This window comes from Rhinoraja longicauda, chromosome 5, assembly GCF_053455715.1.
Source record: "Rhinoraja longicauda isolate Sanriku21f chromosome 5, sRhiLon1.1, whole genome shotgun sequence".
Taxonomy (NCBI): Eukaryota; Metazoa; Chordata; class Chondrichthyes; order Rajiformes; family Arhynchobatidae; genus Rhinoraja; species Rhinoraja longicauda.
Window position 1 is genome coordinate 559,105 of NC_135957.1, and position 26,411 is coordinate 585,515.

Genomic DNA, 26,411 nt, shown 5'->3' on the forward strand with positions numbered 1-26,411 from the left:
CAATCTTACTACTGTTCCACTGTACAAAGTGGAATTCACAGCAAAATTAAAATATGCACCAGGGAACCTTACATGGCATGCCAAGCACCAGTCCTCACAACCCCAAACCATGTGGGTTTTCTCCGGGTGATATTTAGTTTAGTTTAGTTTAGAGATACAGCGCAGAAACAGGCCCTTCGGCCCACCGAGTCCGCGCCGCCCAGCGATCCCCGCACATTAACACTGTGCTACACACACTAGGGACAATTTTTACATGTTACCAAGCCAATTTACCTACAGACCTGCACGTCTTTGGAGTGTGGGAGGAATCCGAAGATCTCGGCGAAAACCCACGCAGGTCACGGGGAGAACGTACAAACTCCGTACAGACGGCGCCCGCGGTCGGGATGGAACCCGGGTCTCTGGTGCTGCAGGCGTTGTAAGGCAGCAACTCTACCGCCGCGCCACCGTAACCGCCCAGGAAACCGGGTGCTCCGGCTTCCTCCCACATCCCAAAGATGTGCGGGTTGGTAGGTTAATTGGCTTCTGCAAAAATTGCCCCTGGTGTGTCAGGAGGCGATGAGAAAGTGCCACACTTTCATCAGACTAGCATCAAAGGAGGGTGGCTGGTCGGCATGGACGCAGTGGGCCAAAGGGCCTGTTTCTGTGCTGTATCTCTAAAGTAAGCAGTCCAGCTGCATGATGTGGGATAGGTTCCAAGAGGGGCATGTGTTTGTGATAAAATCTGGGATCCTGGAATTTGTAGTATTTAAAAAAAATATTTGTGACAGTCCCTGCATACCAACATTTCTGAATTGTGCTGCCTGTGGGAGTCTGGTATGTGCAAGAAGGAACTGCAGATGCTGGCTTAAACCAAAGATAGACACAAAAAGCTGGAGTAACTCAGCGGGGTAAGACAGCATCTCTGGAGAAAAGGAATCGGTGACATTTCGGGTCGAGAAATGTCACCTGTTCTTTATCTCCGGAGATGCAGTCTGATCCGCTGAATTATTCCCAATATGTGCAAGTTGGACTCTGTGTTTCCTATATTTCAGGAGTTTACTGGGCTGTAAGAAACTGAGGAATTTGCCAAAAGGAGAGATTATTGAATCGCAGGTGAACAGAACTGCAGGAAGGCAGGCACAGGTGTACCCGTGGAGAGCATTGGGACTGGTTGCATCACGACCTGGTTCGGCGACTCGATCGCCCAGTAACGAGGGAGACTGCAAAAAGCGGTGGACACTTTCTGGTCCATCGTAGGTACTGACCTCCCCGCCATCCAAGGAATCTTTAGGAAGCGCTGCCTCGCGAAGGCAGTTTGTTCGCACAGCGGTAGAGTTGTTGCTTCACAGCATCAGGTAATCAGAATCAATCCTGACTACGGGTGCTTGCCTGGATGGAGTTTGTACGTTCTCCCAGTGAATGCACGGGTGCTCCGGTTTCATCCCACACTCCAAAGACGTGCAGGTTTGTAGGTTAATTGGCTTTGGTAAAAATTGTAAATTGTCTCTCGTGTCATAAGGTCTTAAGGAATAGGAGTAGAATGAGGCCATTCGGCCCATCATGTCTACTCCGCCATTCAATCATGGCCGATCTATCTCTCCCTCCTAACCCCATTCTCCTGCCTTCTCCCCATAACTTCTGACACCTGTTCTAATCAAGAATCTATCTATCACTGCCTTAAAAATATCCATTGATGGCACTACTGCGTTCTGTGACAAAGAATTCCACAGATTCACCACCCCCTGACTAAAAACATTTCTCCTCATCTCCCTCCTAAAAGAACGTCCGTTAATTCTGAAGCTATGACCTCTGATCCTAGACTCTCCCACTAGTGGAAACATCCTCTCCACATCCACTCTATCCAGGCCTGTCACTATTCTGTACGTTTCAATGAGGTCCCCCCTCATCCTTCTAAACTCCAGCGAGTACAGGCCCAGTGCCAACAAACTCTCATCATAGGTTAACCTGCTCATTCCTGGGATCATTCTTGTAAACCTCCTCTGGACCCTCTCCAGAGCCAGAAAGTGAGGATAGTGACAGTGTACTTAGTAGAGGAAAAAAAACTGCAGATGCTAGTCTAAATCAGTCTGAAGAAGGGTCTCGACCCGAAACGTCACCCATTTCTTCTCTCCAGAGATGCTACCTGACCCACTGAGTTACTCCAGCATTTTGTGTGTCGTTGGTAGAGTTGCTTCCAAGGTACTCAGTCTGCTGATCGTATGGTTCTACAGACAATCTGACATGAAAAGCTTTGCATTGAGCTTCCTGGACCAAACCTATTTCACACTCAATGACTGGTTAAACGATGACACCGAGAAATGGAATTGATCACACTAAGTTATAATATGATAATAATAATAAATTGTATTTGTCATATGTAGGTTGGCACAGGGTGAACGGTACAATGAAATGTATTTGACAAGACAACTGCCCTCAGCAGTAATATTCCAGGATAAATAAGATTAAAAAATGGCATTAGTAAGGTAAAAAGACAATATTAAAAATAGTTAAAAAGACAATATTAAAAAATAATCAACATATATGATGTGAAATGTGTTTATGAGTTCAAAAGCCTGATGGCCTGATGGTAGAGACTGTTCCTAAGTCTGGTGGTACGTGCAGCCATACTCCTGTATCGTCTGCCTGACGGTAACAAGGAGAACAGCCTGTGTGCTGCGTGGCTGTGGTCCTCGATGATGCTGCGTGCCTTCCGCAGGCACCGCTGGTAGAAAATGTCCTGAGCGGCCGGGAGACAGTTGCCAGTGATGTGCTGTGCCGTCTTCACCACTCTCTGTAGTGATTTGTGGCTGTGGGCAGAACAGTTCCCGTACCAGACTGTAATGCAGCCCGTCAGCAGGCTCTCGATGGTGCATCTGCAGAAGTTTGTGAGGATGCTGGCGTTCATGTTCTAATTAACATTGTAAACTTGTTGTGATGTGGGCCCCAACTTGGTGCTGAAATAGTCTTTTACATCCTCTCCACCACTTGCCGATATAGTTTTGAGATACAGTACGGAAACAGGCCCTTCGGCCCACCGAGTTCGTGTTGACCATCGATCACCCACTCACACGAGTTCTATGTTATCCCACTTTCTCACCCACTCCCCACACACTGGGTGGGCAATTTACAGCGGGCCGGCAAGGGATTTACAAACCCGCACCGTCTTTCGGATGCGGGAATAAACCGGAGCACCCGGAGGAAACCCACGGGGTCACAGGGAGAACGTGCGAACTCCACACACAGACAGCACCCGAGGTCAGGATCGAACCTAGGTCTCTGGCGCTGAGGCAGCAGCTCTACCAGCTTGGCCACTGTGCCGTCCATGTGCTACAGTGCCCCCTGGTGCATTTTAATAACCGCACCGTTTGTGCTTCCTTGATCTAGAAGGATCTCGAACTGAAACGTCACCTCTCCACGTTCTCTAGAGATAGACACAAAAAGCTGGAGTAACTCAGCGGGTCAGGCAGCATCTCTGGAGAGAAGGAATGGGTGACGTTTCGGGTCGAGACCCTTCTTCAGACTGGTTAGGGATAAGGGCAACGAGAGATATAGACGATGATGTGGAGAGATAAAGAACAATGAATGAAAGATTTGCAAAAAAGTAACAATGATAAAGAGAAACAGGCCATTGTTAGCTGTTTCTGAAGGTAAGGAATGGGGAGATGCTGCCTGACCACCTGAGAGTCCAGCAGTTTGAGTCCTTTTGTATATTTTATTGTCTTCTTTAAATAATCAATTGATGCCAGGTTTGAGCTCAAAACTATGTTGTCACTTACCACTGGCAGCACTTTGCATCCTTCTCTGTTCCAGCTGACCTTTCAATTGGTCTGCAATAGAATAAAAGAGATTCAAATGAGAAAGCTATTTCACCGATTTACCATCTGGCTTTCTCTACTTAAAAAGAAGACTTCAGACAGAGGCCTGGACAGGTCTTGCATTCTTACCATCAAGGGAAAGACTGATGATTAATTACTAGACAGACAGACAGACAGACAGACAGACAGACAGACAGACAAACAGACAGATAGACAGACAGACAGACAGACAGAGATAGACAGACAGACAGACAGACAGACAGACAGACAGACAGACAGACAGACAGATAGATAGATAGATAGATAGATAGATAGATAGATAGATAGATAGATAGATAGATAGATAGATAGATAGTACTTTCCCCTGCAACCGCAGGAGATGCAACACCTGTCCCTTTACCTCCCCCCTCGACTCCATCCAAGGACCCCAATAGTCTTTCCAGGTGAGGCAGAGGTTCACCTGCACCTCCTCCAACCTCATCTACTGTATCCGCTGTTCCAGGTGTCAACCTCTCTACATCGGCGAGCCCTAGCGCAGGCTCGGCAATCGTTTTGCTGAACACCTCCGTTCAGTCCGCCTTAACCTACCTGATCTCCGGGTGGCTCAGCACTTCAACTCCCCCTCCCATTCCCACACTGACCTTTCTGTCCTGGGCCTCCTCCATTGTCAGAGTGAGGCCCATTGCGGGCTCCATCTTTCCTGAGTCATTGATGCAGGCTCCGCTTTGTTCTGTACCGTCTCATGCCTCTAATTCCCCCCCCCCCCCCGTCTTTGAGTCTGAAGAAGGGTCTCGACCCGAAACGACACCCGTTCCTTCTCTCCGGAGATGCTGCCTGACCTGCTGAGTTACTCCAGCATTTTGTGTCTATCTTAGATAGATAGAGAGATAGATAGATGGAGACCTGGAGTGTGGAAACAGGCACTTCAGCCCAAGGTACCTGTGCTGACCAACACACCCATCTACTCTCATGTTTCATATTTCTCACCTCACATTTTGGGCAACTCACAACCCAGCAGCCATGAACATTGACTTCTCTAACTTCAAGTCACCCTTGCATTCCCTCTCTCTCTCTCTCTCTCTGTCTCTCCCCCACCATCACCCTCTTGCTCATTTCACCGTTTGTATCCCTTCGTTATTTATCACGCTGTCTCCAGCCAACAATGGACCATTGCGGGCTCCATCTTTCCTGAGTCATTGATGCAGGCTCCGCTTTGTTCTGTACCGTCTCATGCCTCTAATTCCCCCCCCCCCCCCGTCTTTGAGTCTGATGAAGGGTCTCGACCCGAAACGTCACCTATACCGTTTCACCAGAGATGCTGTCTGACCCGCTGAATTGCTCCGGCATTTTGTGTCTATCTTCGGTGTAAACCAGCGTCTACAGTTCCTTCCGACACATCTGCAGTTCCTTCTTGCATATCCATCTGCATTAGTCCCCATAGCCTGCGTTTGGCTCATATCCCTCCAAAGCTGTCCTTTCTGTGTACCTGGCTAAACATTATCGAAACGTATAAGATTATTAAGGGGTTGGACACGTTAGAGGCAGGAAACACGTTCCCAATGTTGGGGGAGTCCAGAACAAGGGGCCACAGTTTAAGAATAAGGGGTAGGCCATTTAGAACTGAGATGAAGAAAAACCTTTTCAGTCAGAGAGTTGTGAATCCTTCTCTCCAGAGATTTATTCACAAACTTCTTCAGTCTGAAGAAGGGTCTCGACCCGAAACGTCACCCATTCCTTCTCTCCTGAGATGCTGCCTGACCCGCTGAGTTACTCCAGCATTTTGTGAATAAATCTCTGGAGAGAAGGATGCTTTGGCATCTCTGGCAGCCTACAGCATCTCATATTTCAAGGCCGTGGATTGTCGCCTTGTCGTGGTGGAGAAGCTGGTCCTGAGATCGATGGCGTCTGGAGCCACGCTCCTGGTAGGGTCACCCGTGGCGGTAAGGTCGAGGGGGAGGGAGGTCCCTGACAAAGAGCGATCCAACCAAGACCTCAACGGTGGAACAGGCGGAGGGTCACGGCTAACTTTAGTGGAGCGTCACAACGGCTGGGAAGGAGGATGGATGAAGGCTGCAGTGGGCGGGTGCAGTAGACAGGAAGGTAGACGCTGCCCGCCCCCACGAGTCTCGGGCAGATGAGGCTCGTCGGCCTGTGAAGGCAGCCCATCTAGGAGAGGGAAAACTCTGATCTGAAACCTCCACTGCCTTGTGGACACATCCAGTCATGGAAAAGGCTCCAGGGGTAAACCTGGAGAAAAATCCGGAGTGGGAGTCCATGAGGCAGTTGGTCGTTGTCCACAACCTGGTTCTGGCAGCTCCTGCGATGGCGCTGGTGCCAAACAGTAACGGCCCTGCTGTTCCTTTGGATGGATCAGTGACGTGGAGAGGGGGGACGTGCTGCACGGGCAACAGCCTGTCCTTCATATGACATCACCCAGGCTTGCATCCGACCCACACATCCACACTGCTCTAGCCCAGGTGTGGAGCAAGCAGCCAACACCCAGCATGCATCACCCATGGTCAGCCATGACCGAGGAGGGCCTTAGCATTACTTCTTTACATATCTTTCATTCATTTGTTCTATATCTCTCTACACCATGGTCTATTTCTCTGGTTTCCCTATCCCGTGACTTTTAGTCTGAATAGGGTCTCGGCTCAAAACCTCACCTATTCCTTCTCTCCAGAGATGCTGCCTGTCCCGCTGAGTTACTCCAGCATTTTGTGTCTATCTTTGGTTTGAACCAGCATCTGCAATTCCTTCCTACACATGTTCAGGCACAGGTATCCTACTTACACGTAATCAGTTCAACAGAATCAACCACAGAGTTAGCGCTTAGTACTCGAGAACGGACACAAAGTGTTGGAGTAACTCAGCGGGCCGGGCAGCATCTCTGGAGAGCACGGACTGGTGCCATTTCAGGTGTCCACCTGTCACTTGCCGGGCTTTGCCCTGCCCCCACCTCTCCACCAGTTTTCGTCTCCCTGCCATAAACATTCTGAAGGAGGATTCCGACCCGAAACGTCATCTACTAATGTTCTCCAGAGATGTGGCCTGACCTGCTGAGTTACTCCAGCATTTTGTGTCTTTTTTTGTAAAACCAGCCTCTGCATCTCTTGTGTCTATCCTGACATGCGTTCTTATTGTCCAGATAATGTCCATTAATATATGATGAGCGTTTGTCGGCACTGGGCCTGTACTCGCTGGAGTTTAGAAGGATGAGGGGGGACCTCATTGAAACGTACAGAATAGTGAAAGGCTTGGATAGAGTGGATGTGTAGGGGATGTTTCCACTGGTGGGAAAGTCTAGGACCAGAGGCTTTAGCCTCAGAATTAAAGGACCTTCCTTTAGGAAGGAGATGAGGAGAAATTTCGTTGGTCAGAGGGTGGTGAATCTGTGGAATTCATTGTGGAGGCCAAGTCAATGGATATCTTTAAGACAGAAGATTCTTGATTAGTACGGGTGTCAGGGGTTATGGGGAGAAGGCGGGAGAATGGGGTTAGGAGGGAGAGGTAGATCATGATTGAATGGCGGAGTAGACTTGATGGGCCGAATGGCCTAATTCTGCTCCTATCACTGATCAGTGGTCCAGTGCATTGTAGAGAGCTTGCAAAATTGCATCTGTTGTGACGGTTGGCAAATTGAAGCAGATCCCAATACTGAGACCAAAAAGAATTCAAAACTGCTGAGTTTGAAAAGAATTTGGGCATTCTCTTTAGCATTCCGATTTCAGAACTGAATAAGTTATGAACCAGTAATAATCCATTTCTTTAATGCTAGTCAATAAAAATTATGCTCGTCTTAGATAGAGCTCTAGGGGCTAGTGGAATCAAGGGATATGGGGAGAAGGCAGGCACGGGTTACTGATTGTGGGTGATCAGCCATGATCACAATGAATGGCGATGCTGGCTTGAAGGGCCAAATGGCCTCCTCCTGCACCTATTTTCTATGTTTCTATGTCTTTTCAAACATTTCATTTTGTAATAAGAGGATTATTATGTGACAATCTGTGTATTGTCTGTGAGTTATGAAAGTAGTCACAGCTTTAGGGTTAGAATCTGGTCATTATTCATCTCTGTTATAGAATGTTCTTTGTAATTAGTCAATCCTGATAGTCTAGATAAGTGAGGTTTAAGGATTCCTGGGTATAAATGTTTATAACACGTAAGTGGATGTTCTTAGTTCAAATATTTAAGTGATAATCTCAAGCTGGTCTCTCGATGAAGGTTGCAATGTCCAGTATCTGCAAAACATTGTGTAGGAAGGAACTGCCGATGCTGGATTAAACCGAAGATAGACACAAAAAGCTGGAGTAATTCAGCGGCACAGGCAGTATCTCTGGAGAGGAGAGATAATGAAGGGTCTCGACCCGATACGTCACCCATTCCTTCTCTCCAGAGATGCTGCTTGTCCCGCTGAGTTACTCCAGCTTTTTGTGTCTATCTTCTGTAATACATTGATGGGGTTAGAGATTGGGGTTGGGAGGGGGAGATAAATCAGCCACGATTGAATGGCGGAGTTGACTTAATGGGCCGAAAGGCCTAATTCTGCTCCCATCAAATGACCTTATGACCTTGGGCAGTCAATGCAAGTACAGAGAGGGAGTAGCAAGAGGATATGGTGCACAAAGCAGTTCATCTTTTAAACGGTAAGAGACTGGGTAATATAGGCGAGTTTGGTACCTCGATAAATGCAAGGAGTCATGGGATTTGTCAAAGGTCATTCAGGATAAACAAAGAGCGTTGCTAGTGATCACGAACTGTGTGTATAATCTGTGTGTACGTATTGGGCGGAACTCTGTGGAACTACTTCTAAACATACACATGTAAATTAATGGCTAATGTACACTGAAACAATGGTTGATAAATGATTAAATGAAATGAAAGAAATTAAGAGTTCCATGAACTTCTGTACATTTACTGATTTGAGTTCTGGATTTCAGTTCATATTAAATCTGGTTGAACGTAAATTTGAACTTCTGATCAAAATTATCTGCAAGTGCAACAACGTCTCGTTTAGATTTAGATTTAGATTTAGAGATACAGCGCAGAAACAGGCCCTTCGGCCCACCGGGTCCGCGCCGCCCAGCGATCCCCGCACATTAACACTATCCTACACCCACTAGGGACAATTTTTACATTTGCCCAGCCAATTAACCTACAAACCTGTACGTCTTTGGAGTGTGGGAGGAAACCGAAGATCTCGGAGAAAACCCACGCAGGTCACGGGGAGAACGTACAAACTCCGTACAGACGGCGCCCGTAGTCAGGATCGAACCCGAGTCTCCGGCGCTTCATTCGCTGTAAGGCAGCAACTCTACCGCTGCGCGACCGTGCCGCCCGCGCCTTACACACCAATGGAGGCAGTACATTACATAATACTGCACATAAGATGAAAATATCAACAATGTGCGGAACTAAAGTGATGGGTAAAGTGTTTCTCAGGATGTTAAACCACTTTAGACGACTTTTGGCCCGTTCAGCATGAATGCGGACATTGGCAACCTTCTTGGTTCTGTGTACTTTTTCTCTGGTCATTTACTGATAACCACCGCTGGGAGGGAGGGGGAATCTCTAAACAGGCTTGGCAAAACATCAAATCTTCTTGAAAGGGAAATCCTCTATCCGCCATTATGCAATCCCCAGGATTAACTAAGTTCAAAAATCCACTCTTCCTAACAATGTGTGTATCAGATGATCGCCCACCCCAAGCTTTTGATAAGAATGTGATCATGCCGTTTGGGGCAATTCCAACCAATAGTTTCACAGTGCTGTGTTTCTTGCAGTCGAACCATGTCAAAGCCTGCAACTGTAGATGTCGTGGTCGTTCTATAAATATCTCTGTGCAGTTGAGAATGCATCTCAGTGCTGGGCATTTATTTTTTTATCTGTTTCGGCTTCGTGAACCTCATCAAATCACGATCTGTACGCATGCCCATTACATACAAGTTACATACAAGTTACAATGCAAAAGAAAATGGTGCAAGAATATTGAAATGATTTGTACAATCACAAGGTTATTACTGAAAATTAGAATGTCAAATACGGATTAAAATTAGATTTAGATTTAGAGATACAGCGCGGAAACAGGTCCTTCGGCCCACCGAGTCCGCGCCGCCCAGCGATCCCCGCACATTAACACTATCCTACACACACTAGGGACAATTTTTTACATTTACCCAGTCAATTAACCTACATTCCTGTACGTCTTTGGAGTGTGGGGGGAAACCGAAGATCTCGGAGAAAACCCACGCAGGTCACGGGGAGAACGTACAAACTCCGTACAGACGGCGCCCGTAGTCAGGATCGAACCTGAGTCTCCGGCGCTGCATTCGCTGTAAGGCAGCAACTCTACCGCTGTGCCCTTTATCCAATGTAATGGGAATCAGAAGAGACATGATTAGTCAGGAGACTCGTGACTGAGTTTTGTACCACACAACTTTACTGACACATGTACATGCAGAACTCATTCAGAAGTCAACAAACGTGCATAGAGCCTGAGGTCGTGGACTAGTCTAGTAAGAGGTGAAAACCCCACAAATACTTTTCATATTATCTATTGATAGTTATAGAAATCATACATTGCATTTCATTCTCTCCCCCCCCCCACCAATCCAAAACAAAAACAATAAAAATTGGTCGTTATTAATCGTCACGATCTCGCTCACTCACCGAAGCGGGCCAGCAAGCAACCAAGGAAAAGCCAATTAAACCATCAGTAGTGTAAGAAAATAACTGCAGATTCTGGTACAAATCGAAGGTATTTATTTCACAAAATGCTGGAGTAACTCAGCAGGTCAGGCAGCATCTCAGGAGAGAAGGAATGGGCGACGTTCAAACCATCAAAATCATCGTAGTTTTGTACAAATGAACCATCAATACACCTAGTTAATAGTTTTGAAAGTAGTCTTTTCTTACCTGGAAGAAGCAAAACCGGAAAATACGTATGAAATGTAGGTCTGTATACACACAGTAGCTCAGCTGGCTAGAATGTTTATCCCGACGAACTCGCTTATTGATAGGTGCTCTTGTACACAAGTTATAAAGTCATAGAGTCATTCAGCCAGGAGACAAGCCCTCTGGTCTGACTTGCCCATGCCAACCAGGATGCCCCATCTACGCTAGTCCCACCTACCCGCGTTTGGTCCAGACCCCTCTACACCCTCTCTCTATTCATGTACCAGTCCAAATGTCTTTTAAATGTTGTTATGGGCCTGCCTCAACTACCTCCTCTGGCAGGTTGTTCCATATATCCACTACGGGCGGTCACGGTGGCGCAGCGGTAGAGTTGCTGCCTTACAGCGAATGCAGCGCCGGAGACTCAGGTTCGATCCTGACTACGGGCGCCGTCTGTACGGAGTTTGTACGTTCTCCCCGTGACCTGCGTGGGTTTTCTCCGAGATCCTCGGTTTCCTCCCACACTCCAAAGACGTACAGGTATGTAGGTTAATTGACTGGGTAGATGTAAAAATTGTCCCTAGTGTGTGTAGGATAGTGTTAATGTGCGGGGATCGCTGGGCGGTGCGGACCCGGTGGGCCGAAGGGCCTGTTTCTGCACTGTATCTCTAAATCTCTCTCTAAATCTAAATCTAAATCTGCCCCCTATGAAAAAGTTGCCCCTCAGGCTTCCAGTTCGCTCAAATTCCCTGGTTCTTGTTTCCCTTACATTGAGTAAAAGACTGTGCATTTAAATGAAGTCAATGAAGCGAAATATCAGGCAACTGAACCATCCTCTTCTCTCAGAACGAGAGAGCAGTCCTGAGCTACTATCTACCTTATTGCCGGCCCTCAGACAATCTTTGATCGGACTTTACTGGACTTTATCATGCACTAAACGTTATTCGCGTCATTCCCTTTATCATGTATCTGCACACTGTGGATGGTTCGATTGTAATCATGTATTGTCTTTCTGCTGACTGGTTTGCAAGTGGTGCACGTGACAATAAACTAAACTCAACATGCACTTTTCTGAGCCAAGCTTTGCCGATGTATTGATTTCTTTGTGCAATCACCTACAAACACTGGTTAAAAGAAGGGACAACTCTGCTAGAGTAACCCAGTGGGTCAGGCAGCATCTCTGGAGAACATGGAGAGGTGATGCTTGAGTGAAGGGTCCATCAACGACAGCAGGGGAGGAGCCACGTTTACGGAAGGGCGAGGACATCTCGGATGTCCCAGAATGGAAAGCCTCAACTAGGGAGAAGATGCAGTGGAGATGGAGAAATTGAGAGTGAGGGACAACATTGGGAGGAGCCAGCGCTGCCCTCGCAGCTGCGGTTTGCCTGCAGTCCGTTGTCTTTTGTGGGTTTTTTTTCTTTTTTCTTAATTGTAGTTTAAATATGATGTAGTGTTTGCGGTTGTGTGTTATGTGGGGGGGGTGGGAACTGTAACATTGTCTCTCCCGAGCGGAGACCCGACCTTTGTTTTCTGCGTCGTGTCTCCGTTCCCGCTGCGGCCTACCACCGGCCATGCACCTGGAGCTGGCGGGCTCCGGCTGGGACCACCTGGGCTCTGGTTCGCAGAGCCCACAGCCCGGACTCACCACCTGCGGCGCTGGCTGCCTTCGGATGCTGCGGGAGCGGCTGTGACTCGTAGCCGGAGGCTCCGGCGCAGGCCGCCTGTACGTTGGAAGCTCGCAGGCCCCTGGGTGGGGGCCGACATCGGGAGCTCCGGCAGCGGCAGCGTCTTCGCCCACCCCGGATCGCGGGGCTTGGGTCGGCCCGCTGCGGACCTTTCACCGTCCGGCGGGGGCTTCAATGTCGGGAGCCCCGACCGCCCCGATGTGGCAACTCCAACAGACTGACCATGGCAGAATAACGGCAGGGGAAGAGAAAAGGACATTCTGGCCTTCCATCACAGTGAGGAGGTGACTGGAGGAGACTCACTGTGATGGATGTTTCTTTTGTTTGGTGTTGGTTTATGATTGTATGTGTTATTGCATTTTTATTGATTATTCTTATTGGTCTTATTGTTGAACTGCGGGTAATTTTTCATTTCACTGCACATTTATGTGTATGTGACAAATAAATTGACTATGACATCCTTGCAAGAGGCAGGATAGGCACAAATTGCTGGAGTAACTCCAGTTGGATAGATGCAATGCTGAGGCTCTACAAGGCGCTGGTCAGGCCGCATTTGGAGTATCGTGAGCACATTTGGGCCCCGTATCTGAGGAAGGATGTGCTGGCTCTGGAGAGGGTCCAGAGGAGATTTACAAGAATGATTCCAGGAATGAGTGGGTTAACATATGATGAGCGTTTGACAGCACTGGGCCTGGACTCGCTGGAGTTTAGAAGGTTCAGAGGGAACTCATTGAAACTTATAGGATAATGAAAGGCATAGATAGAGTGGATGTGGAGAAGATGTTTCCACTAGTGGGAGAGTCTAGGACCAGAGGACATAGCCTCAGAATTAAAGGATTACAGGATTACAAGGAAATTTATTAGCCAAGTATGTAAGAAGAACATACAAATAATTTAATTTGCCATTTTCAGTCATAGCAAGGTTGAGGGGGGACCTCATTGAAACCTACAGAATATTAAAAGGCCTGCATAGAGTGGATGTGGAGCGGATATTTCCACTGGTGGGAAAGTCGAGGATCAGAGGTCCTAGCCTCAGAATTAAAGGGCGCTCTTTTAGAAAGGAGGTGAGGAGGAACTTCTTTAGTCAGAGGGTAGTTAATCCGTGGAACTCATTGCCACAGAGGGCTGTGGGGGCCAAGTCAGTGGACAATATTAAGGCAGAGATAGACAAGTTCTTGATTAGAACGGGTGTCAAGGGTTATGTGGAGAAGACAGGAAAATGGGATTAGGAGGCAGAGATCAGCCATGATTGAATGGCGGAGTAGACTCGATGGGCCGAATGGCCTAATTCTACTCTTATCACTTGTGAACTCAGCGGGTCAGACAGCATCTCTGGAGAAAAGGATTAGGCGACGTTTCGGGTCGAGACTCGTTTTCGGTCAGGATAACTGTGGGAGTCAGTGGTAGATGCAGTAGACGTCAGTCAATATTCTGTCCCCTGTGATGGAGACAGAGAGATAATGGAAGGGTAGTGTATAAAACACTCGTAGCTCTAGTTGCTACCCCTTGCGACTCACCAATTATTCCATTCGGCCAAAAATCTTCAATAGTTTGCCTGAGTAAGTTTTGAAGTTCAGTGTACTCTTTGTCACTGGTCCTTGGCTGAACTTAATTAGATTTGCATTCTTATCCCGACTCTGAAATTGGCCGCTGTGTCAATGTACAATTTGATGAACTGACCATAAACACATTTTTTAATCCCTTTTTTTAATCTCTCGACATCATCGTCTCGTTTCCCTTTTCCCTAACTAGTCTGAAGAAGGGTCTGGACCCAAAATGTCACCTGTCCCGCTGAGTTACTCGAGCTTTTTGTGTTTATTTTCTATTTAAACATATTTTTGGTTTCAAAGTCATTCTGCTCTTTAACACTGCTACTGAGAATCAAAATGATTTGTTAACACGATTCTCACTGGCTTCAATACTGTGTACTCTTAAATCTCTATTCCGACAGCAACGTTTCTTGCTTGAACTCTGATATTCCCTTATCGTGTATCTGTACACTGTAAATGGTTCGATTGTAATCAGGTGTCGTCTTTCCGCTGACTGGATAGCACGCAACAAAAGCTTTTCACTGTACCTCGATACAGGTAACAATAAACTAAACAGTCCCGGATTAACCTAGTAGCAAAAGTAGCATTTGGGAGGGGGGACTGGGGGGGGGAGGAGAGGGTGCTGCACCAATGCAGGAGAGGTTTGGGCCCAACGGGTCCTCTTGGTCCAGTATATTAAAAGAAACATCTAAAAGTAGCATATGCAATTTTCGAGGGCCCCGCACTAAATGCTTCTTCAGACTGAAGATTTAGACAATAGACAATAGACAATAGGTGCAGGAGGAGGTCATTCGGCCCTTCGAGCCAGCACCGCCATTCAATGTGATCATGGCTGATCATTCTCAATCAGTACCCCGTTCCTGCCTTCTCCCCATACCCCCTGACTCCGCTATCCTTAAGAGCTCTATCCAGCTCTCTCTTGAATGCATTCAGAGAATTGGCCTCCACTGCCTTCTGAGGCAGAGAATTCCACAGATTCACAACTCTCTGACTGAAAACGTTTTTCCTCATCACCGTTCTTGTTTTTTTTAAACTAAAGTATTTTATTTCTGAGTGTTGTTTTGCACACACCAACCCTCCCCACCCTCTCCCCGGCCCCACGACAGTCCCAACTGCGATTAAACGGCCCGTGTAACGCACGGCGCTGTTTGGGCGCGGCGTTGTACGGGTGTGTCTCGGTCCCCGGCACTGTGCGTGCCGCTCCGTCCCACCGGTCGCTCCGCACTCCGTCCCGGCTCAGTGCCGATTCCCGTCCGGCTTCTCCTGCGGCCACTCCGCCTCTTGGTCTTAGGGGTCCCCCGGACGAAGCCCCAGCCCACGCTGATGGGCTGCCCGTCAGGCATGGCAGCGTTGGTGATTAATGTACTGGGGGCAGCCGGAGATGTAGACCAGATACGCAGAGACAATGAGCTTCAAACCCACTACGACAACTGGGAAATTTAAATCAAGTCAAGTCACGGTGGCGCAGCGGCAGAGTTGCCGCCTTACAGTGCTCTCAACGCTAGATACCCAAATTCTTCCCCGACTACAGGTGCTGTCTGTAGGGAGTTTGTACGTTTTACCCGCGACCCGCGTGGGTTTTCTCCGAGATCTTCGGTTTCCTCTCAAACTCCAAAGACGCACAGGTTTGTAGGTTAATTGGCTTGGTTTAAGTGTAAAATTGTCCCTAGTTTGTGTAGGATGGTGTTAATGTGCAGGGATAGCTGGTCGGTGCGGACTCAGTGGGCCGAAGGGCCTGTTTCTGCGCTGCTACTCGAAACTGAACTAAATCTAGAATGATAGTCTCAGTAACATGAACCTTATATTTTCAGGTTTTCCTGAGGTGTAGAAACGGGGTTCTTCAGCTGCTTGATACTAGTAGGCTAGATCTTCGCGCATTCTCAATTATCGGATTCCCCCTTTACTTCCTTGCAGCCCATTCTCTCTCTCCCAATTCTCCCAACAGAGACTTACATGCCCGGGAGATTTTTATGGTGGTCAATTAATGGGCACGGTGGTGCAGCTGGCCTTACAGTGCCAGAGACTGGGGTTCGATCCTGACTACAGGTGCTGCCTGTGCGGAGTTTGCACGTTCTCCCTGTGACCTGCGTGGGTTTTCTCCGGGTGCTCCGGTTTGCTCCCACACTCCAAAGATGTACAGGTGTGCAGGCTAATTGGCTTGGCAAAAATGTAAAATTGTCCCTAGTGTGTGTAGGATAGTGTTAGCGTGCGGGGATCGCTGGGCGGCACGGACTTGGTGGGCCGAAGGGCCTGTTTCTGCATTGTATCTCTAAACTAAACTCAACTAAGATGCTGTGTGTACGGAACTGCAGATGCTGGTTTAAACCGAAGATAGACAACTAAGATGCTGCCTGACCCGCTGAAACCATGCTCCAAAATCCAATCTGTTGGTTAAAAATCAGTAAGAGGGATGATGTAATCGTGGAGAAATCAGCTGCTGTGTTAAAGTTTTGGGCACTACAAATATGTGGCAACAGTTAACTTCAAATGTACCAAAAATAAATGCAAGGAATCCTGTAAATGTATTATTTTAAGGTTCTTCATTTTCCCAAAGGCCATAGAGGGAGTACAGAGAAGGTTCACCAGATTGATTCCTGGGATGGCAGGACTTTCATATGAAGAAAGACTGGATAGACTCAGCTTGTACTCGCTGGAATTTAGAAGATTGAGGGGGGATCTTATAGAAACGTACAAAATTCTTAAGGGGTTGGACAGGCTAGATGCAGGAAGATTGTTCCCGATGTTGGGGAAGTCCAGAACAAGGGGCACTGTTTAAGGATAAGGGGGAAGTCTTTTAGGACCGAGATGAGAACCTCAGTGCGTCGGATCGAACTAGTGTACGGGGTGATTGCTGGTCGGCAGAGACCCAGGGGGCCAAAGGGCCTGTTTCCGTGCTGTATCTCCACAACTAAGAACTAAAACGACAAACCTTGGAGAAACCCAGCGCACCCATGGGCAAACAGGGGGAACGTGAAAACTCCACGCAGTCAGCACCCAGTGTTAGTCCCGATCCCTGATCACTGGAGCAGCGTGATGGCAGCAAAACCCAGGGGGTCGAGCAGCATCTGTGGAGGCTGATGTTCTGCATTGAACTTCCCCGGTCCCCTCCCCTCACAGAAGATAGTTTGATGCTCCAGATTCCAGCATCTGTGGTCTCTTGAGCCTACAATGATATTGTTCTCACATATATATATATATAATATATATATGGGGTAGGCACGGTGGCGCATCGGTAGAGTTGCTGCCTTACAGCACCAAAGACCCGGGATCGATCCTGACTACGAGCGCTTTCTGTATGGGGTTTGCACGTTCTCCCTGTGACCACGTGGGTTTTTTCCGGGTGCTCCGGTTTCCTCCCACACTCCAAAAGACGAGCAGGTTTGTAGGTTAATTGTATCTATAAATTGTAAATTGTCCCTCGTGTGTAGGATGGAACTAGAGCACAGGGTTATTAGTGGGCTGAAGGACCTGTTTCCACGCTGCATCTCTAAATTAAACTATGTATATATATATATCTATAAAAAACAACTAATTCACTAAATTAGTTTGGGAGAAGACACAGCAAAGAAACAGACAAGGCCCTTCTTTCCAGAATTGCCACCTCCCACCCCAAATTCCTCTGTGCCCCACCCGGACTATTTCTCTCCTCCCCCTCCCTTCCACCTACATTCATTCCTCTAGCTTCACAATTCACAACTCTCAATCCCTTTGTCTCCCACCTTCCGCCCTTTCATCTTTAGCCTTTGTCCAACCATCTTGTCTATCGAAATAACCTTCCTCATCTGTAGCAACCTATTACCTGCCGTGCTTTGCCCCCCCCCCCCCCCACACACACACACACAGAATCAGTCTGATTTCTTCGAAACATAAATAATATTGCCGTTTTGAATTTTCTGGAGAAGCGGATGGATCCTGTTACCATCGCTTCACAGAACAAGGCACACAGAGCACACAGAGCTTCTCATAGCACAGTGGAGCAGCTGGTGGAGCTGTTGCCTCACAGGACCCAAGACCCGGGCCCGATCCTGACCTCGGTGCTGTCTATGCAGGTTATCTCTGTGACCGTGTGGGTTTCCTCCCACATCCGAAGGTGGACACAAAATGCTGGAGTAACTCAGCGGGACAGGGGCAGAAGGAATGGGTGACGTTTTCGGGTCCAGACTCTTCGTCAGTCTGAAGTCCGAAGAAGGATCTCAACCCGAAACGTCACCCATTTCTTCTCTCCAGAGATGCTGCCTGTCCCGCTGAGTTACTCCAGCATTTTGTGTCTATCTTTGACAAATAAATATTCTTGACTCTTGACTGCAAAACAGTCACCTTAACAAGGGATGATCTTCTATAGACTGTCTTTGGTTGAGCTATGCACTTGGTTTGACATTGTGAAGGTTACCTGGCATTACAGTTATTAATTTATTGCATTATTGATTATTAGATATTTATTTGCATTTTATTGTATTAACGGGCCTGATAAGCTGCGGTTAGTAAGAATTTCAATATCCTCCTGCCGGTACCTATGACAATTAAACGATTCAGCAGTTTCATGGTCCCAATTATTGACATTAACTTTTGATTACACATTTAATTAAGCTTTTTAACCCCCCCCCCTCCCCCCCATCATTTCGGAATCACTGTAGACCCTTAACGAGTATGCTTGTGTTTTTACACCTCAGACTCTAGACTTTAGAGATACAGTGTGGAAACAGGCCCTTCGGCCCACTGAGTCCGCACCGGCCAGCGATATACTAGCACTATCCTACACACACTGGGGACAATTTACAATAGCCAATTAACCTACAAACCTGTACAACGTCTTTGGAGTGTGGCAGGAAACCGGGGCACCCAAAGAAAACCCACGCAGCTCACGGGGAGAACGTACACACGCCGTACGGACAGCGCCCGTAGTCGGGATGGATCCCGGGTCTCTGGCGCTGTGAGGCAGCGACTCTACCGCCGCCCCACTAGATTATCGACACTAACTTTTAATCCCACGTTTATTTAAGCTTTTTAAAAACACCTATTTCGGAATCATTGTCGACCCTTATGGAGCCTGCTTGTGCTTTTCTTCAGAGGAGTGAAATACATTGAATGGAAACGGAGGGAAGAAAAGTATTTCGTAATAAAATCCTACGATTATGTGCCAACGTTTGGCGTGTACAGGAAACCAGAAAACCAACAGCTAACATCTGAGGAAAAACAAAATTTTAGATTAGCTACTAACTTCTACATGTTGTCAACAATTTACAAGAGGGTTGACATTAAGCAGCTATTTTTCCTGTAGACAGTGAATAATTGGTTGCAGAGCTAGCAATATGAGAATTCCCTAACGTTGACAGCCTAACAGTGAACCATGTTCCTGATATACTGACATCAAAGAGGACCAAGTGGAAAATGTGAAGTTAATTCATAATTGTTGCAAAAATAGAAAAAACAGATTTTCTTTTTAAAAATGGTGATAAACTAGTAAACCCACGTTGGTGTGGATTGGGATCTTGGCATGGTTCCTGAAAAAGGAGGAAGTGCAAGTTTGGCAAGCGGTGGGGTTTTTATTTTGTTTTTAAGGTAGAGTTAGACTGCAGGAGTATGGAAGTCTTGCTGTGTAGAGGCTGAGAACATAGGACAGTGCAGACGCAAGGAACTGCAGGTGCCAGGTCACATAAAATGGCACAAGGTTCTGCGGGATGTGTACAGCAGAGGAACAAGGCCCTTCGGCCCACAGTGGCCTGTGCCAAGATAAACTAACCTCCTCTGCCTGCACGTGATCCATATCCCTCCAATTCCTGCATAACACCAAAAGCCTCTTAAACACCACAATTACATCTGCCTCCACCACCACCTCCTGCGACACGGTTCCAGGCACCTACCACATTCTGTGTAAACAAAAACCTGTTTTACGCAACTCCTTTAACCTCTACCCCTCTCGTTTTATTTCAGAACATATTGCTGCAGTGACGCAGAGCTAGGTTTCAGAATGAGGGGTCGGCTTTCTAGGACTGATAGGGGAGTCTTCTTTACATTAGTCACTGAAAGGAAGCATGCAGGTACAGCAGGCAGTGAAGAAAGCCAAAGGAATGTTGGCCTTCATAACAAGAGGAGTTGAGTATAGGAGCAAAGAGGTCCTTCTGCAGTTGTACAGGGCCCTAGTGAGACCGCACCTGGAGTACTGTGTGCAGTTTTGGTCTCCAAATTTGAAGAAGGATATTCTTGCTATTGAGGGCGTGCAGCGTAGGTTTACTAGGTTAATTCCCGGAATGGCGGGACTGTCGTATGTTGAAAGACTGGAGCGACTAGGCTTGTATACACGGGAAATAAGAAGGATGAGAGGGGATCTTATTGAAACGTATAAGATTATTAAGGGATTGGACATGTTAGAGGCAGGAAACATGTTCCCAATGTTGGGGGAGTCCAGAACCAGGGGCCACAGTTTAAGAAGAAGGGGTAGGCCATTTAGAACGAAGATGAGGAAAAGCTTTTTCAATCAGAGAGTTGTAAATCTGTGGAATTCTCTGCCTCAGAAGGCAGTGGAGGCCAATTCTCTGAATGCATTCAAGAGAGAGATGGATAGAGCTCTTAAAGACAGTGGAGTCAGGGGGTATGGGGAGAGGGCAGGAACGGGGTACTGATTAAGAATGATCAGCCATGATCACATTTAATGGCGGTGCTGGCTCGAAGGGCCGAATTGCCTACTCCAGCACCGATTGTCTATTGTCTATTATGGTTCACAGGGCCTTACACAACTCGCGGGATTTGGGGATGTGGCAGAGTGGATGGATGAGGAGTAGTACCAAATGTCAGAGTATAATTGGACAATTTATCTGCTGTTATTGAGAGTTCTGTATGTCTACCTTACTAAACCCCATCATTTTATATACTTCAATCAAGTCTCCCCTCAACCTCATGTCATCAGGTATACGAGCAGAATTAGGCCATCCGGCCCATCAAGTCTACTCCGTCATTCAATCATGGCTGATCTATCTCTCCCTCCTAACCCCATTCTCCTGCCTTCTCCCCATAACCCCTGACACCCGTACTAATCAAGAATCGATCTATCTCTGCCTTAGAAATATCCATTGACTTGGCCTCCACAGCCTTGTGTGGCAACAAATTCCACAGATTCACCACCCTCCGACGTTCCAGAGGAAACAATGCAAGTCTATCCAAACTCTCGGTTTAAACTTTCCCCCTCTCACCTTCTTGCTTTGCCCTCTGGTGTCAGATATTTCCACCATGGGAAAAAATGTTGCTTGCACAACATGTGTGATTAGTTCAAGGACGCACCACACACAAATGAGAAAGGTGGTAATGCAGGCAATAAACATGCCTTAAGGAACAACGTAGAATGCAAGACACAAAACGCTGGAGTAACTCAGCGGGACAGGCAGCGTCTCTGGATTTTAGATTTAGATTTAGAGATACAGCGTGGAAACATGCCCTTCGGCCCACCGGGTCCGCGCCGCCCAGCGATCCCCGCACATTAACACTATCCTACACACACTAGGGACAATTATTTTTTACATTTGCCCAGCCAATTAACCTACATACCTGTACGTCTTTGGAGTGTGGGAGGAAACCGAAGATCTCGGAGAAAACCCACGCAGGTCATGGGGAGAACGTACAAACTCCGTACAGACGGCGCCCGTAGTCAGGATCGAACCTGAGTCTCCGGCGCTGCATTCGCTGTAAGGCAGCAACTCTACCGCTGTGCCACCGTGCCTCCAGACTGAACAATGCAGACCAAAGAAGGGTCTCGACCTGAAAACGTCACCCATTCCGTCTCTCCAAAAGGTGCTGCCTGACCCGCTGAGTTACTCCGGCATTTTGGGTCTATCTTAGATGTAAACCAGCATTTACGGTTCCTTCTTGCACACTGTGGAATGCAAAAACCTTTTCCAGAAATACCAGGTTAATTGTGGAGATGCAGGGCGGTTACCGGATGACGATATTCTTACAGGTGGGGACCATAACATTCAATGGAGGAAAGATTATTATGCATGCCAGGAAAATGTTTCCACAAAACATAATTGGCCCAATCTCACCAGGCGTATCCAGAGACGACAGTTTTGAACTAAACGATCTGTCGTTGAACTGACCTCATAAAAATTGAATTACTGCACTGGGACATGGCTCGTGGAATTTGCAAGTAACTAGCTTGTTTCAGAACCTTGGTCCATTACATCCCAGTTCTTGTCATTGCGTGATGTTTGCGACGTGGTGTCAGAAATTCCCATCTGACCAGCCACCGATCTTTGCACGAGCAGTAAATGGTGACCTATTATTCAGATAACAATGGGAGAATGATGGCTACGACATCATTTAGCAAGCCCCCGTCAGATGGCATTATGTCAGTGTTAAAGATGCTAATCCTCGCTCTGTTGAATAAACACGAAGTGAGCAGTTTTCAGGGTTATTTCCCAGTTAAGTGTGCTTCAGGGCAATAGCTTGAACCATGATCACTGAGGCGACGCTGTTTAGAATTACAGTCCATCAAAGAACTGATATGTATTTATTCACAAAATGCTGGAGTAACTCAGCAGGTCAGGCAGCATCTCGGGAGAGAAGGAATGGGTGACGTTTCGGGTCGATTTTATAATTTGCGTATAGGAGTAAAGAGGTCCTTCTGCAGTTGTACAGGGCCCTAGTGAGACCACATCTGGAGTGTTGTGTGCAGTTTTGGTCTCCCAACTTGAGGAAGGACGTCCTTGCTATTGAGGCAGTGCAGCGTAGGTTAATCCCCAGGATGGCGGGACTGTCATATGAGGAAAGATTGGAAAGACTGGGCTTGTATTCACTGGAATTTAGAAGGATGAGAGGGGATCTTATAGAAACGTATAAAATTATAAAAGGATTGGACAAGCTAGATGCAGGAAAAATGTTCCCAATGTTCCCAGGGGCCACAGTCTAAGAATAAAAGGGAGGCTGGTTTAAATCGAAGGTGGACACAAAATGCTGGAGTAACTCAGCGGGTCAGGCAGCATCTCAGGAGAGAAGGAATGGGTGACGTTTCGGGTCGAGACCCTTCTTCAGACTGAAGAAGGGTCTCGACCCGAAACGTCACCCATTCCTTCTCTCCTGAGATGCTGCCTGACCCGCTGAGTTACTCCAGCATTTTGTGTCTAAGCAGGAATAAATGTTGAATTCTCCAGTTTGGGGTTACAAACTGACAAACAAACCTTCCCCCTTTCTTCACCCTCCTTACCCCCCACCCCCCCCCCCCTTTTCCATGGTCCTGCCCCTGAAGTTATAGTCTGCCGTTTTAGCAGAATAGCTAAATATCCCCATTCAATTTAGACAGACTGCCGGAATGACCAAATAGAAGAAGAGCCTGTGGGTTTATCATCAAAGAATTCCAAGCAGTCAGACTCACTCAGAAAACCTCATGAGTCAGGCTGGCCAAAAGGCAGCAATTCACAATAATCTAACCCGACTGGCTGAGCATCCGAGCTCAAACAAGCTGGCACTATTAGTTGGAAATAATTAATGTTAAAAAAAGAAGGCAGACAGACTAATTGCACTCATTTGACGTGACCTGACCAGCGAACAAATTGCATGAGTTGTGGAATTATAATTTACAATAGAACCATTTCAAAGAAGTGCTGGAGGCATTAATGCCAATGATCTGGCCAAGTAGTTAATCTGTGGAATTTATCGCCACAGAGGGCTGTGGAGGCCAAGTCAGTGGATATTCTTAAGGCAGAGATAGACAATTCTTGATTAGAAGAGGTGTCAAGGGTCATGGGGAGGAGGCAGGAAAATGGGATTAGGAGGCAGAGATCAGCCATGATTGAATGGTGGAGTGGACCCGATGGGCCGAATGGCCTAATTCTCTGAATGCATTCAAGAGAGAGCTTCGTAGAGCTCTTAAGGATAGCGGAGTCAGGGGGTATGGGGAGAAGGCAGGAACGGGGTACTGATTGAGAATGATCAGCCATGATCACATTGAATGGCGGTGCTGGCTCGAAGGGCCGAATGGCCTCCTCCCGCACCTATTGTCTATTGTCTAATTCTACTCCTATAACTTGTGAATTTGTGAACTGTAGATGCTGGTTTACAAAAAAGGACACAAAGTGCTGGAGTAACTCATAAGTTGAAAAAGGATCCCGACCCGAAATGTCACCTATCCATGTTCTCCAGAGATGCTGCCTGTCCCGCTGAGTTTATCCAGCATCTCGAGTCTATTTCCTGCACAGATGCTGCCTGGGTGTCCAGAGAAGGGTCCCGTCATCTGTCCGTTGCCTTCGCAGTTGCTGCCTGACCCTAGTGAGTTCCTCCAGCACTTTGTGCTTTGAATACAATGCCTGTTTGCGTTACAACGAGAGCGTTGTAGTAGTTATGTTTATCAAACCATTGTTGATCCAATTCAAAGATATGGAAGTCTGGAGGGAGGGTCTCGGCCCGAAAACGTCACCCACTCCTTCTCATCAGAGATGCTGCCTGGCCTGCTGAGTTAAACCCGGCATTTTGTGTCTATCAAGCAAAGATATGGAGACTCTGTATCGGCCTTTAGGGCACACGTGGATTTCCGAACCTCTTCTCCTGTTTTGTCAAGGCACAATAGATGAGAACGGAGAGGTCACGAAAACGCTCGCTGGGTCAGAGTTGGAGCATTGCAGTTTTTGTCACCACGTCCCAAGAAGGATGTGATTGCACTGGAGAGTGGACAGAGGAGGTTTATGTGGATGTTGTAAGGGCCAGAGAATTTTATGTATGAGCACGATGCCTGGGATTGTTTTCTTTGGAGCAGAGTCGACTGAGGGGAGATTTAACTGAAGCGTGTAAAATAGTGAGGGGCCTCAACAGAATGGGCGTGAAGGGGCTTTAATATAAAACCCCACCGCTGGCTGTTGCCGATGGTGGGGGTTTGGAACTCGCTGGGGAAAATGGTTAGAAATTTAACTCAGTTATTGGGAAGAGGTTGGCGTAGCGGTAGTTACTGCCTTGCAGTGCCAGAGGCCCAGGTTCGATCATGACTATGGGCGCCGTCTGTACGGAGTTTGTACGTTCTCCCCGTAACCTGCGTGGGCTTTCATCCGGGTGCTCCGGTTTCTTCCCGCACTCCAAAGGGTTTGTTGGTTAATTGGCCTGGGTGAAGATTGTAAATTGTCCCGTGCGTGTCGGATATCGCTAGTGTACGGGGCTGATCGTTGGTCAGCGTGGACTCGGTGGGCCGAAGGGCCTGTTTCTCTGAGTATCTCCAAACTAAATTAAACTAAGCACGACGCTATCACGGTGGCGCAGCGGTAGAGTTGCTGCCGTACAGCGAATGCCCGGAGAAAATCCACGCTGGTCACGGGGAGAACGTACAAACTCCGTACAGACGGCGCCTGTAGTCGGGATCGAACCTGAGTCTCCGGCGCTGCCTTACAGCGAATGCAGCGCCGGAGACTCAGGTTCGATCCCGACTACGGGCGCCGTCTGTACGGAGTTTGTACGTTCTCCCTGTGACCTGCGTGGATTTTCTCCGAGATCTTCAGTTTCCTCCCACACTCCAAAGACGTACAGGTTTGTAGGTTAATTGGCTGGGCAAATGTAAAAATTGTCCCTAGTGTGTGTAGGATAGCGTTAATGTGCGGGGATCGCTGGGCGGCGCAGACCCGGTGGGCCGAAGGGCCTGTTTCTGCGCTGTATCTCTAAATCTAAAAAATCACCTTTGTGCCAGGAGAGGAGTAGAAACAAGATAGCTTCTTCAGTACATTTAAGGAGCGTGATGTACCATTTTATGGGACATTAACTGGAGGCTCTTGATGCATAAGCCAGATGAATGTTGAAGGTTTCTGCTATTACAAGGGGAAGAACTCAGCCAACATTTAGAACATGAATAAACGGCCATTTGCCTCACTGCTTGCCAACACGATGACCCTGTTTGTATGTTTATATATATCCACATTGCTTGTCGAATTATATTGAAGAACATGATAAATATTATAAGAATTCAAGTCCTTTACAGTCCTAAAGTAAACACTGGGAAGACCCCCTTTACCATTATTCACCGTGGTTAAATGGTTGTCATGTTATATTGTGATCATGAGGCCTCAATTAAGGATCTGGAGACAAGAGTTTAAATCCTCTTAAGGCAACTGCAAAATTTAAATTGAATTCATTTAACCAGTTGGAATACAAAGCTGGTTACTACTATTGGTGATTATGAAACGACCAGAATGTAGTAAAATCTAGAAACAAGGAATGTCAGCTGCTAGTTTACAAAGAAAGGCACAGAGTGCTGGAGTAACTCAGCGGGTCAGGCAGCATCTCTGGAGAACATGGATGGGTGACGTTTCACAGAGTGCTGGAGTAACTCAGCGGGTCAGGCAGCATCTCTGGAGAACATGGATGGGTGACGTTTCACAGAGTGCTGGAGTAACTCAGCGGGTCAGGCAGCATCTCTGGAGAACATGGATAGGTGATGCTTCGGGTCAGGATCCTTCTTCAGACTGAAGTAACTCAGTGGGTCAGGCAGCATGTCTGGAGAATATGGATAGGTGACGTTCCTG

At 47.4% G+C, this 26,411-nt stretch overlaps 1 protein-coding gene across 2 annotated transcripts in view; it reads right to left on the reverse strand.

Annotated features, from left to right (window-relative positions):
- The window catches only part of kif6 (kinesin family member 6), a 466,382-nt gene that overhangs the window by 78,174 nt on the left and 361,797 nt on the right, over positions 1–26,411 (reverse strand). For both annotated transcript variants that reach the window (XM_078398770.1, XM_078398768.1), the window contains exon 16: positions 3,759–3,809. In XM_078398770.1, the coding sequence (XP_078254896.1) occupies positions 3,759–3,809 (51 nt within the window). The remainder of the gene's footprint in view (positions 1–3,758; positions 3,810–26,411) is intronic.